The sequence below is a fragment of the Somniosus microcephalus genome, chromosome 3 (genome assembly GCF_052327205.1).
Source record: "Somniosus microcephalus isolate GS21.2 chromosome 3, FLI_Smic_1.0, whole genome shotgun sequence".
Taxonomy (NCBI): Eukaryota; Metazoa; Chordata; class Chondrichthyes; order Squaliformes; family Somniosidae; genus Somniosus; species Somniosus microcephalus.
Genome location: NC_140989.1, coordinates 58,364,023 through 58,378,907, shown reverse-complemented (window position 1 = coordinate 58,378,907; position 14,885 = coordinate 58,364,023). Strand labels below are relative to the sequence as shown.

The window sequence follows — 14,885 nt, the reverse complement described above, 5'->3', positions numbered from 1 at the left end:
CAGACAGAGATAGAGACAGACAGAGCTAGAGAGAGACAGACAGAGATCGAGAGAGACAGAGATACAGACAGACAGGCAGAGATACAGACAGACAGGCAGAGATACAGACAGACAGGCAGAGATACAGACAGACAGGCAGGCAGAGATACAGACAGACAGGCAGAGATACAGACAGACAGGCAGGCAGAGATACAGACAAACAGAAAGGAGAGAAGGAAAAGTAAAGTCCTGGTCAATATTTATCCCTCAATCAACACAACAAAAGAAAAACAGATTATCTGGTCATTATCACATTACTGTTTATGGGAGCTTGCTGTGCGTAAATTGGCTACCTCATTTCCTAAATTATAACAGTGACTACACTTTAAAAAGTACTTCATTGGCTGTAAAGCACTTTGGGATGTCTGGTGGTCGTGAAAGGCGCTATATAAGTGCAAGTCTTTCTTTCCCCAGTACGTAACGTACATTCAAGTATTTGCAAATATGATGCCATTTTTAGCATTTTTTGGAGGGAAGGAAGAAATGTGCATTATGTATGAAGATTTACAGTGGTTTAATACAAACTAGCTGAAACTTTTGTGGTATCCAGCACACACTCAGTATGCACCAATTAATGAGTGCCCATCAATGATCTAAAGGCAGCATTCATTTCAGGAGCCAGTCAGTCCCCACTACTTGACAATATTTTGCTCAATAGAAGCAATTGAACAAAGGACATGCTCAACATTCAGAGGGTCCTACTACAAAGCCATTGACAGTCCCGATGGCCAACTGATACAATAAGAACGTTGTACCTTGCTCTGAGACTCTAATTAAAAAAATGACAATCAAACCTGCTTACTCAAAATATATAGACAAAAAACCCACAGTAGGTTAAAATCTGAAGTAATAAAAAAATTCTAGCAGGAGAAACAGCTTATATAAAAAAGAAAAATAGATTAATATTTTGCTTATAACTCTATCAAAACCAGAACCGCTAAATTTCTCAGTTAGTTATTGATAGGAATGTAAATAAGCTCACACAAGTTCATGCCTGGCTCAACCTTCATGTTAACAAAAGCCTCTGCTAAATATGATTTTCCCAAATTGTGTTTTTACTAGTTAAATAGAACTATTGCGATATCCATAAAGTTCATTCAGAAATATTGGAGATTTATCAGGACATTTTTTTATTCTTATTAAACATTGCGAAAATAACAGTTAACACTTTTGTCTAAAATTTCCTAATATAATCATGAATGAAAATAAAGTGGTGATTAATAGCCCATTCATGCAAAGCCTAATGTGGCAATTAAATACATCTAGTCCAAGACAGAATGTCATTCTCACGTGCACTCATTGGCCTGTCATTTTCAATCAAGGAGAGAGAAGAAATTAGACAAACTGACTGTCACATAATCACTTAAACATTGAAGGGGCTTCAGCTTTTCTGCCATCCCACAAAACGGAACACAGAAATTTGCAGTTCTCTGGTACAAAACATCGCAACAGGAGACAAGAACAAAATATGCAGATTTAGTACTGGGGAATGATTTTTAAATTTCATTTCTGTACACTCTTCCTACCCACAACTCATTGCCCCTCTCAAAACAAGCGCTTAGTCAATAATCTATTAAGGCCCGACTGATATTGCACCATATCAAAATAAGATGGTCTAGTCACTTCAAATCATTATATTTTAAAAACCATTGCAGATATATATTTGAATTTAGTGGACAAATTATTTTAAGTCAATTTGATTAAAAGAACAAAATCATCATTAACCAGACAGTGAACTCTTCTGGTTTTGAAATCTGACACAACACATTTATATTTTGATTTAATATGAAAAACTAAATACAACTCAATCAACAAGTAGATAAATTGCCATTACTATGCATTTTGCTGGAGACAGAATGGTGGGGAGACTGATGGTGTTGATAATCGATCTCTTTCGAATAGAGTTATAGCAATGTCTGCTTTATTGTTTTTGTTTGAAGGAAGAAGTGAAGTGATATATATCTGCAACAAAATCCATTTGTAATCCAAAGTGATGATAAAGGACTTTTTAATAAGGGTAAAGAAAGAAAAAGATAATTAAGGCATATTTTATCTTGAATTCATGAACACACAGAAAATTGCAAACAATGCGCCAAATCAAGGGATACTTCGTGCTGACATTGGGAGAACTTATGTTACAAAAACAAAGTATAAGACTCTTCTGATGACATTGAAGACAGCAAATTGTTTTAAATTATAAAGTAGTTAGTGTAGAGCTGGCATTTCACGTGTCAAGTTTCATTACTTCCCAAAATTAAATTGTTTTCAAATGGTAAATGGCTTATCAGTGTATATTTCTGATGCATTTATTGTTTTGATTAGTGACGTATCAGAATATTAAAAAAAAACCTGTGCTGGGCACTGCAACTCTAATACTTAGGGGGGAATGTTGCCAGCGCTCAGGGGGGCGGGTTTGGAGGCGGGACCAGTGGCAAAATTGCAAAGATTGACAGCGGGTCCCGAACCCACTGTCAAGACACCTCCAAACAATCTTCCTGGGCTGTCCCGCCCCCAAGCCAATTTGCACATGGACCCGACACCTAGCGGCAGGAAGAGGATTATAGGCACGTAACTGCTTGTTAACAGGCAATTAAGAGGCAGTTAAGAGGCTTTTTCCAATTTTGACAGGTCTAATGCAAGCTTTCCAATGTCCGGACACCACGCCAGGGTAAGTGTGGCGTGCTGTGGGTTTACTGTAATGTTTCTTCATTGATGACAGCTGCAGAAGTGGTGTGAAGGATCCAATGGTACACTGGTGAGTTTCAGAGGTAAGAAAATGGTGAGAAAATCATTTTTAATGTATTTAGACTTTTCTGTAGGTAACAAGTTTTGAAGTGTTTGTGTAGTCCCACCTCATTGGGAGAACCTCTCTCACCAGTGACAGATCGCTTCTGTAACCTGCAGCTGCCATCTGTTCTAGCCTAAGGAGGGAGTCACTGGAGAGCCTGGGTGCAAGGGCTCACCTTTGTACAGTGATTGTCAGTGTTTGCAGCATTTCAATGCTGCCAAACACTGAAAAATCATGTCAAAAAAAATTGCGCGTGGCCCCTTTAAGAAAACCAGCAGATGACATGTCATCAACTGATGGCATCTGACACCGGCTTTCTCTTAATTGGCCGGCAAGCCTGCAGGGCGGGCTTAACAAGGCCAATTGACGCAAAATAGCATCTGTGCATCGGACATCGTTGGGGGTGGGATCAGAACCCGGAAGGTAGCTGTCCCGCCCCCAAGCCGCATCGAAAGGTAAAATCCAGCCCTTAGTGTCAGGGTGAGAGGAGATAGGTCTGATCCCCCATTCCACTCATTCCGAGTTATTCTGAGCGGGAAAATGCTGTATTGCCTTCCAGGGGAAAGGAAAGAGCGGACGCCCGACTGATTAGCACCATGTCTCCTGGCAGTAAGCCAACAGGACATTAGGGGAGTTTTGGAAGCAAACAATGCAACTCACCCCCTCAGTAGCAGAGTCACAACTCCAAAGTAGACTTGAAGGAGGAAAGATTTTTTTAAATACATAAGAGAAACAAATTGGTTAGTATGGATAACTGATCAGGGATTGGGAGGGGGGAAGCAAGAAGATGAGGAACTTTGGTAGGAAGAATAATAAAGCAAAGGAGAGGAACTACAAAATGCTGCGGTACAGAGGGACCTGGGGGTCCTTGTACATGAAACACAAAAAGTTAGCATGCAGGTACAGCAAGTAATTAGAAAGGCAAATGGAATGTTGGCCTTTATTGCAAGGGGGATGGAGTATAAAAGTAGGGAAGTCTTGCTACAACTGTACAGGGCACTGGTGAGACCACACCTGGAGTACTGCGTGCAGTTTTGGTCTCCTTATTTAAAGAGGGATATACTTGCATTGGAGGCAGTTCAGAGAAGGTTCACTAGGTTGATTCCTGAGATGAAGGGGTTATCCTATGAAGAAAGGTTGAGCAGGTTGGGTCTATACTCACTGGAGATTAGAAGAATGAAGGTGATCTTTTTGAACCATATACGATTCTGAGGGGGCTTGACTGGGTAGATGCAGAGAGGATGTTTCCCTTCGTGGGGGAATCTAGAACTAGGGGGCATAGTTTCAGAATAAGGGGTCACCCATTTAAAACGGAGATGAGGAAGAATTTCTTCTCTGAGGGTCGTGAATCTTTGGAATTCTCTACCCCAGAGAGCTGTGGAAGCTGGGTCATTGAATATATTTAAGGTGGAGATAGACAGATATTTGAACTACAGGGGAGTCAAGGGTTATGGGGAGTGGGCAGGAAAGTGGTGTTGAGGCCAAGATCAGATCAGCCATGATCTTATTGAATGGCGGAGCAGGCTCGAGGGGCTAAATGGCCTACTCCTGCTCCTATTTCTTATGTTCTTAAGTAAGTTAGGTGACAATTTTTCTGTCTACCAGAAAAAAACAAATAATCTTTAAAGCGATAGCAAAATACTGCGGATGCTGGAAATCCGAAATGACAACAGAAAACGCTGGAAAAACTCAGCAGGCCAGGCAGCATCCGTGGAGAGAGAAACAGAGTTAACGTTTCAGGTCGAAGACCTTTCGTCAGAACTGGAAAAAAACAGGAAAGGGGATAGATTTTAAAGCAAGTAGGGGCTGGGAAAAGGGGGAGAGGATGAAAGAACAAAAGGGACATTAAGAGATATTCAAGGAAAAAAGGATGGCTCTGGATGAAGTGTGAATGGCCCTGGCAGAATGAAGGACAGCTGTCATGTGGGAGGGAAGAAAAAAGCCCAGACGAAAATGCGGATTAAAAAAAAATATATATATATATATATAAATAAATAATTGATAGGGGCCGAGGTTATGATCTGAAATTGTTGAACTCTATGTTTAGCCCAGAGGACTGTAGAGTGCCTAATCGAAAGATGAGGTGCTGTTCCTCGAGCTTACGCTGAGCTTCCGTGGAACAATGCAAGAGGCCGAGGATGGCGAGGTCTGAGTGGGAATGGAGCAGTGAATTAAAGTGACAGGCCACCGGGAGCTCGGGGTCCCCCTTACGGACGTGTTCCGCAAAGCGGTCACCCAATCTGCGTTTGGTCTCCCCAATGTAGAGGAGACCACATCGTGAGCAGCAAATACAGTATATTAAATTGCAGGAAGTACAAGTAAATCGCTGTTTCACCTGGAAGGGGTGTTCGGGGCCCTGGACAATGGGGAGGGGGGGAGGTATAAGGGCATGTGTTGCATCTCCTGCGCTTGCACAGGAAGGTGCCGGGCGAAGGGGAAGGGGTGCTGGGGGTGGTAGAGGAGTGGACTAGGGTGTCTTGGAGGGAGCGGTCCCTACGGAATACTGAAAGGGGAGTTGAGGGGAAGATGCGTTTGGTGGTGGGATCATGCTGGAGCTGGCGGAAATGGTGGAGGATGATCCGTTAAATATGGAGGCTGGTGGGGTGAAAGGTGAGGACAAGGGGAACTCTATTGTGGTTCCGGGAGGGAGGGGCAGGGGTGAGGGCAGAAGTGTGGGAGATAGAACGGACACGGTCGAGGGCCATGTCAAACACAGTAGAGGGGAATCCTCAGTTGAGGAAAAAAGAAGACATGTCGGAAGCACTGGTATGGAAGGTGGCATCGTCAGAGCAGATGCGGCGGAGACAGAGAAACTGGGGGAATGGAATATAGTCCTTACAGGAGGCGGGGTGGGAGGAAGTGTAGTCCAGGTAGCTGTGGGAGTCAGTGGGCTTGTAGTGAATGTTAGTCAATAACCTATCCCCAGAGATGGAGACGGAGAAGTCGAGGAAGGGAAGGGAAGAGTCGGAGATGGATCATGTGAAGGTGAGGGAAGGGTGGAAATTGGAAGCAAAGTGAATGAAATTTTCTAGTTCAGGGCGAGAGCAGGAAATAGCACCAATACAGTCATCATTGTATCGGAAAAAAAGAGGTGAGGGAGGGGACCCGAGTAGGATTGGAACAAAGAGTGTTCCACATATCCCTTTAATAATCCACATAAATAATCTTTAAAGCTCTGTATGACCTGGATTGAACTGTATTCTCATCAGGGTTTGATTTTTTTCTTCCCTTCCTGGCCCCATGCTAGCTGATACTGTTAACGGTTCCCTTTCCTAAGGTTCTGTCCCCCTTCCTTTCAAATATTCCTTCATCACCCACTCCTCAAAAATCCCAACCTTGACCCTTCTGTCCTTGCAAACTACCATCCCATCTCCAACCTCCCTTTCCTCTCGAAAGTCCTTGAACATGCTGTCTCCTCCCAAATCCATGCCCATCTTATTCGCAACTCCATGTTTGAACCTTTCCAGTCAGATTTGTGCTCCTGCCACAGCACTGAAATAGCCCTAATCAAAGTTACAAATGGTATCCTCTGTAACTGTGACCGTGGTGCATTAACCCTCCTCATCCTTCCCGCTCTCTCTGCAGCCTTTGACACAGTCGATGATGAATCCTCCTCGAACACCTCTCCTCCATTGACCAGCTGAGTGGAAATGCCCTCGCCAGGTTCCACTCTTGCCTATCCAGTTGTAGCCAGAGAATCTCCTGCAATGGCTTCTCTTCCTGTCCCCGCACTGTTAGATCTGGAGTCACCCATGGATCCATCCTCGGCCCCCTCCTATACTTCATCTACAGTATGGCCCTCGGCGACATCACCCAAAGACAAAACGGCAGGTTCCACATGTACGCGGACGACACCACCTCACAATGGCCTTTTGTACGGTCATGCTGCTTGTCCAACATCCAGTCCTGGATGAGTTTTAGGGATGGGCAATAAATGCTGGCCTTGCCAGCGACGCCCACATCCCATGAACAAATTAAAAAGTCTCAATTTCGTCCAATTAAATATTGGGAAGATTAAAGCCATGGCCTTCCACCACTAATTCCATCTCCCGCCCCCAATTCCATCTCCCTCCCTGGCTACTGTGCAAGGTGGGACCAGACTGCTCAATACCTCAGCATCCTATTTGACCCTGAGCCAACCCCATAAACTCCCCATCACCTGTCTCTGCCCCTACCTCAGCCCAACTGCTGCTGAAACACTCATCCATGCTTTTCTTACCTCTAGGCTTAACGATTCCAAGGCTTTCCTGGCTAGCCTCCCATCTTTCATCCACCATAAACTTGAGCTCAACCAAAACTGCCTGTATTCTAACCTGCACCAAGTCTTGCTCAGCCTTTACCCCGGTCCTCGCGAACCTACATCGACTCCCGCTCCACCAACAGCTCAACATTTTAAATTCTCATCCTCGTGTTCAAATCCCTCCATGGCCACACTCCTCCCCATCTTGTAACCTCCTCCAGCCCTACAATCCTCCAAGAATTTTGCATTCCTCCAACTCTGGCCTCTTACACATTCCTCACTTCCTTACTATTGGTGGCTGTGCCTTCAGCCATCTAGATCCTAAGCTCGAAGATTCCCTCCCTAAACCTCTCCGCCTCTCTACAACGCTCCTCCATTAAAAACTACCTCTTTGACTAAGCTTTTATTCATCCCTCCTAATATCTCCTTCTTTGGCTTGGTTTTAATTTTTGTCTGTTTACACTCCTGGGAAGCACCCTTGGATTTTTTCTTACTTTAAAAGTGCTATATAAATGCAATTGAAGGGTTGAGTTATGAGGAAAAGCCAGAGAAAATTGGGGTTCTTTAGCTTGAGAGTCACTAAGAGGGAATATTATAGAAGTATATAAGATATTAAATGATGCAAAATAGGCAAATCCAGAGCATTATTTCAAAGTTAACTAAGTCATGAGAACAAAGGACAAATGCTAAAACTGGTGAAAGGCCTAGTTAGGACCTCGTCATGTAAGTGACCAACACTCGGAATGGTTTCCCAAGTTGGGTACTGAAGGAAAGCATCTTGTATTCATTCAAGATCCATTTGGATTTTTTTTAGAAACTGGATAAATGAGTTAAGGAGGACTGAATGACTCCCTTTTTTCTGTTGTGAATCTAAAACCATTAAAAAAAGGTCAAATTCTAAAACTTTTGTTATCTGCAGTTTTTGCAGTACATTTAAATGTTATGCATAAAAAAATGACAGGCAAACGAAGTCAGCTGGTTAAGAAAAATTTACTCTTACCCTGGAGCCCTGCTAGAACATCCTGTACAAGAGCCCATAGATAAAACTGGAGTTAAAGATTAGGAACAGTTCAGAGGCTCTTAGTAGTGAAGATCAGAAGCCCACCATGGGGAGGAGGAGAAAAAAAGAGGAACGACAAGTAAATGTTTGTCGATAAAAACCTTCATAGTTTGCCAAGTCTAATATACCTTTACATATAATTTGATTATTTTCTTCTTCCCCAGCTACAGAACTTTACAAAAGTGTAGTTACAGAACCACCTGATGGTATATACCTGCTACTGCATCATTTTACATGCATCTTTATTCACCAAAAAACATTTCTGCACATTTGTTGCATTAAAGACAGATCATCTATTCTCTGATAATAACAGGATATTGCACAACAAGCCGGTCACTTGGAGCAAAGGATAATCAGTAGATGGCTATCACTAATCAAGAAGGCAGATTCTATTCAGAATTTAATAGCCCCAGTCTAAGATGCCTTGAATTCAATTACTTTGTTCTTCCCCAGCCTGAAGAATTTCATAAAACTGTAATGATGGAACTAGCCAATATTGCAGGATGAGAGAAAATCTGCTTGATCTGTGCTCTCTTACTTTATGGTCCATCACCAGAAATCCTAACATTGGACTGCTATTTTATTACTCTGCATAACAGAGTCCCTTTATTTGCATCATACAGATATGAATAAGACTACAATCATTAGGACCCTTATTGGTTTGCTACCAAAACAATTGTTGGGTGTACTACGCCAACTAGTTTCAACCAACATCTGTGTGTATTTGTAAATATATCTGAGAACACACAGGTGTCGGTTTGACAGTGTGACTGAAACAGATTTTTGCAGTACATTGATGATGCAATCCGCAAATGCTTTCATGTATTGAATGTAACAGCTTAACAGCCCCATTACTTAGCTAGAGAAGAGGACATGGAGCAAAACCACCTTCAAAAATGGAAAAGTACATGGCAAAAATATGAAAAGGTGACTAGATTACAAGGCAGTGACACAATTGTGGGGTTCAATAATCGAATAAATCAGATGCTAAACTTGAGAACCTCAATCTGAACTCCAACATTGGATTTTCTGTAACCATCTGTCACCCATGTAATGCACGGATTTTTTTAAATTACAAGTGTAATATGTGTGTGCTTTATAGTCTAACTGAAGTGCATTAGAACTATATAGAGCCTCTCAGAATTGTGGGTTATTTTTTTTAAATTGAAACTAAGGTAAAGGCCAAGGCCAATAGTGCAAACCATTCCCAAAGTTGGAGAGAGTAAAATACATGAAGTAACTCAGCAATCAGTGAGGACAAACCTTGGTTTTAAAAGCCAAAAGACTAAGAGGAAATATTAACTGATGCAGTTTTCAGGAATGAATGAGTTACAGGAGACGTCTTTACGGCAGGGGGGTGGGGGGGAAATTGGGTTGCTTTGTGCCTCCCGTTAACACCCGAGGATGCTAACGGGGCAGAAAGCACCTGGCGCCCGGGTGCTGCGCCACTAACGCCTCCCGCGAAATTTAGCGAGAAGTTAACGGCGGCAGTAGCTGGTAGCGCCCCGCGGCAGTAGCGGGGTGCTGTTTTCCCAGCACCCCGCTCCCAGCAGGGCCCCGGTGCGTGCTGCGCTAGGCCCCTCCCCTTTAATCAGGGGAGGGAGGCCTGTAATACCGCGCGTTACGTGCTGACACGTGTGCACTGTTGCACGTAGCGCTGTGATATTGAATGGTAGTACCCCAGGAAGGAGGGGGAGCGCTTCCAGTAGTGTCCCGCCTCCTGCTTGGAGCGCTACCACTCAATTTATGGCACAGGGGCGCTAACCTTTTCAGGTCGCTAAAAGTAGCGCCTCAGCAAAGTTAGTGCCCCAAAAGGGGGACGTGACCAAATGTTTCCCCCTACGAGTCTTAATTTCAATACAATGAGAATGTAGGGAGGAGCTTGCAGGATGGCTTATTTGGAGCTTAAAAGGAAAAAAGGAGAGAAAGGGCAGAGAGAAAAGGGGAAGGACAAAGAGAGAGGGGGATGACAAAGAGAGAGAACGAGAGAGAGGGGGATTGCAGAAGGGGGGTAGGAAAGAGAGAGGAAAAAGAGCGGGGAAGAAAGGAAAAAGAGGGGGCGGGAGGGAGAAAGAGGGGGGGCGGGAGAGAGGAAGGGGGGGGCGGGAGGGAGGAAGAGGGGGGGCGGGAGGGAGGGGGAAAGAGGGGGGCGGGAGGGAGGGGGAAAGAGGGGGGCGGGAGGGAGGGGGAAAGAGGGGGGCGGGAGGGAGGGGGAAAGAGGGGGGCGGGAGGGAGGGGGAAAGAGGGGGGCGGGAGGGAGGGGGAAAGAGGGGGGCGGGAGGGAGGGGGAAAGAGGGGGGCGGGAGGGAGGGGGAAAGAGGGGGGCGGGAGGGAGGGGGAAAGAGGGGGGCGGGAGGGAGGGGGAAAGAGGGGGGCGGGAGGGAGGGGGAAAGAGGGGGCGGGAGGGAGGGGGAAAGAGGGGGGCGGGAGGGAGGGGGAAAGAGGGGGGCGGGAGGGAGGGGGAAAGAGGGGGGCGGGAGGGAGGGGGAAAGAGGGGGGCGGGAGGGAGGGGGAAAGAGGGGGGCGGGAGGGAGGGGGAAAGAGGGGGGCGGGAGGGAGGGGGAAAGAGGGGGGCGGGAGGGAGGGGGAAAGAGGGGGGCGGGAGGGAGGGGGAAAGAGGGGGGCGGGAGGGAGGGGGAAAGAGGGGGGCGGGAGGGAGGGGGAAAGAGTGGGGCGGGAGGGGGAAAGAGAGGGGCGGGAGGGAGGGGGAAAGAGAGGGGCGGGAGGGAGGGGGAAAGAGAGGGGCGGGAGGGAGGGGGAAAGAGAGGGGCGGGAGGGAGGGGGAAAGAGAGGGGAGGGAGGGAGCAAGAGAGGGGAGGGAGGGAGCAAGAGAGGGGAGGGAGGGAGCAAGAGAGGGGAGGCAGGGAGAAAGAGGGGGGAGGCAGGGAGAAAGAGGGGGGAGGCAGGGAGAAAGAGGGGGGAGGCAGGGAGAAAGAGGGGGGAGGCAGGGAGAAAGAGGGGGGAGGCAGGGAGAAAGAGGGGGGAGGCAGGGAGAAAGAGGGGGGAGGCAGGGAGAAAGAGGGGGGAGGCAGGGAGAAAGAGGGGGGAGGCAGGGAGAAAGAGGGGGGAGGCAGGGAGAAAGAGGGGGGAGGCAGGGAGAAAGAGAGGGGAGGCAGGGAGAAAGAGAGGGGAGGCAGGGAGAAAGAGAGGGGAGGCAGGGAGAAAGAGAGGGGAGGCAGGGAGAAAGAGAGGGGAGGCAGGGAGAAAGAGAGGGGAGGCAGGGAGAAAGAGAGGGGAGGCAGGGAGAAAGAGAGGGGAGGCAGGGAGAAAGAGAGGGGAGGCAGGGAGAAAGAGAGGGGAGGCAGGGAGAAAGAGAGGGGAGGCAGGGAGAAAGAGAGGGGAGGCAGGGAGAAAGAGAGGGGAGGCAGGGAGAAAGAGAGGGGAGGCAGGGAGAAAGAGAGGGGAGGCAGGGAGAAAGAGAGGGGAGGCAGGGAGAAAGAGAGGGGAGGCAGGGAGAAAGAGAGGGGAGGCAGGGAGAAAGAGAGGGGAGGCAGGGAGAAAGAGAGGGGAGGCAGGGAGAAAGAGAGGGGAGGCAGGGAGAAAAAAAGAGAGGGGAGGCGGGGAGAAAGAGAGGGGAGGCAGGGAGAAAGAGAGGGGAGGCAGGGAGAAAAAGAGGAGAGGGAGGGAGAAAAAGAGAGAGAGGGGTGGGAGAAAGAGAAGGGAAAGAAAGAACAAAACAAAAGCAAGGAGACAGAGGGTGAGAGAGGTGAGGGAAGAGGACAGGTAGTGGAGGGAGGGTGGAAACAGGGGGGAGATAGTGTAAAGGTGAAAGTAGCAAGTGGTTCATCACTTATCAGGTATGCATGAGACATATTCGAACCTACCCAAAGAGCAATATAGAATTGTGACACACGAAAAAGAAAACCAAGCTTCTTGGAGACAGCTTTGTTAATGCAGTTGCGAGAGTTGCATTTCAAGTCACAAGAGGTGATTACAGTTTGTCCATCATTGTCGATGGTGACAGCTTATGTATCATCTCCAATTTACTACAGATTGTGCATTTTCATATGACTTTAAAGTCTAATTTTCATGAGGAATATTTTCCCACACACAGGATATTCGATATCAGATTGATCAGAGGGCTGATCTTTCCTAGATTTCCTTTGGACTCCATTTTGTTCTGTTAGCTGGATAGGCCTTCATATTATTGGTCTCCTCCATACTCTAATCCACTTTCAGATCACACGCTCGCAGTGTTCAATAACTAGATGATGAAAGGTGGCAGGACCATGCAAAATTGGTCTGCCGGCCTCATTTGTTTATTACCAGCCAGCTGCGGACTGCCAAGCGCTCGAGAATACTGACCGCAGCATGCAGTGTGTGTTTCAGGCCGAGCCCTGGACAGGAGGCTTTATCATTAAGGCAGGCAGCACACTTCTGGCGTAAAATACAAACATAGAAGATAGGAGCAGGAGTAGGCTATTCGGCCCCTCGAGCCTGCTCCGCCATTTAATGAGATCATGGCTGATCATCCAAATTCAGTACCCTATACCTGCTTTCTCCCCATATCCCTTGATCCCTTTAGCCTTAAGAAATATATCTAACTCCTTCTTGAATATATTTAATGAATTGGCCTCAACTGCCTTCTGTGATAGAGAATTCCACAGGTTCACCACTCTCTGGGTGAAGAAATTCCTCATCTCTGTCCTAAATGGCTTACCCCTCATCTTTAGACTGTGACCCCTGGTTCTGGACTCCCCTGCCATCGGGAACATCCTTCCTGCATCTAGTCTGTCTAGTCCTGTTAGAATTTTATAAGTTTCAATGAGATCCCCTCTCATTCTTCTAAACTCCAGTGAGTATAAGCCCAATCAACCCAATCTCTCCTCATACGTCATTCCTGCCATCCCAGGTATCAGTCTGGTGAATCTTCACTGCACTCCCTCCATGGCAGGAACATCCTTCCTCAGATAAGACGAACAAAACTGCACACAATACTCAAGGTGTGGTCTCACCAAGGCCCTGTACAACTACAGCAAGACATCCTTGTTCCTGTACTCGAATCCTCTCGCTACGAAGGCCAACATACCATTTGCCTTCTTAACCGCCTGCTGCACCTGCATGCTTTCCTTCAGCGACTGGTGCACAAGGACACCCAGGTCTCGTTGTACTTCCCCTTCTCCCAATCTATTGCCGTTCAGATAATAATCTGCCTTCTTGTTTTTGCCACCAAAGTGGATAACCTTGCATTTATCCACATTATACTGCATCTGCCATGCATCTGCCCAATCACCCAACCTATCCAAATCATACTGGAGTTTCTCGGCATCTTCCTCACAGCACACACGCCCACCCAGCTTTGTGTCATCTGCAAACTTGGAAATATTACATCCAATTCCCTTGACTAGATCATTAATATTTATTGTGACTTGCTGGGGTCCGAGCACCGATCCCTGCGGTACCCCACTAGTCACTGCCTGCCACTTGGAAAAAGACCCGTTTATTCCAACTCTTTGCTTCCTGTCTGCCAACCAGTTCTCTATCCAAGTCAGTCCCTTGCCCCCAATCCCATGTGCTTTAACTTTACACGCTAATCTCTTATGCAGGACCTTATCAAAAGCCTTCTGAAAGTCCAAATACATCACATCCACTGGTTCTCCCTTATCTATTCTACCAGTTACATCCTCAAAAAATTCCAGTAGATTAGTCAAGCACGATTTACCTTTTGTAAATCCATGTTGACTTTGTCCGATCCGGTCACTGTTTTCCAAGTGCTCTGCTATTACATCCTTTATAATGGACTCTAGCATTTTCCCCACTGCCGATGTCAGGCTTACCGGTCTATAATTCCCTGTTTTCTCTCTACCACCTTTTTTGAATAGTGGGGTAACATTAGCTACCCTCCAATCCATGGGAACTGTTCCAGAGTCTATAGAATTTTGGAAGATGACCAGCAATGCATCTACTATTTCTAGGGCCACTTCCTTAAGTACCCTGGGATGTAGATTATCAGGCCCTGGGGATTTATCGGCCTTCAATCCCGTCAATTTCCCTAACACATAGCCCGCCATATTGCATGCTGAGGCAAAACCAGCATGGCACCAACGAATTTCGAATGTGGCAGCATGTCAAATGAAAACAGCTGAAAACAGAGGCCAAAGTCTCTTTGACGCCAAGTATTATTTTCCTTTCAACACAATAACTAAGTAAACATGAATGAAATTTTACCTGTTTTTCTTGGAATGTTCATCTTTTCCTCTTTTGACTCCAAATATCCTGGTAATCAGGGCACTAAACAACAATGTGGAAGAATTTCGTACCTGGTGATCGAAAGCAAGGAGAAAATGTTGTGGACTGTAGAGAGCTTCCCTTGTACTTTTATTTGCCTGTATATTTCCACTGCACGCATGTTTCAAACCTGATCGTGCTTAAAGAAAAACAAATCCGCACTACAAGTTTTCTACAGTTATGCAAGATATTTAAGGTTGCATGCTTATCATTACTATAACTCGTTACCATCAACTTTAAAAAAAAAAAAAAAAACTTTTTGTCAACATATTTGTTTCAGCGCTGGTTTTGGGGATTTGAAGCTTCCGAGGAGAAAATGGTTGATGAGAATTACTAAAGTCAAAGGAATGAGGGAGGCGAGTTGATGCATTCTTTTATATCCACCCAAGAGGGCAGACGGGACCTCGGTTTAACGTCTCATCCAAAAGAGGGCACCTCTGACAGCGCAGAACTCCCTCAGTACTGCCCTGATGCATCAGCCTGGATTATGTGCTCAAGTCTCTGAAATGGGATTTGAACCCGTAACCTTC

At 46.2% G+C, this 14,885-nt stretch overlaps 1 protein-coding gene across 1 annotated transcript in view; it reads right to left on the bottom strand.

Annotated features, from left to right (window-relative positions):
• Positions 1-14,885, bottom strand: part of thada (THADA armadillo repeat containing) — a 502,870-nt gene that overhangs the window by 347,599 nt on the left and 140,386 nt on the right. Inside the window, exon 25 of the mRNA XM_085980649.1 lies at positions 14,296-14,387. Within this exon, the coding sequence (XP_085836775.1) occupies positions 14,296-14,387 (92 nt within the window). The remainder of the gene's footprint in view (positions 1-14,295; positions 14,388-14,885) is intronic.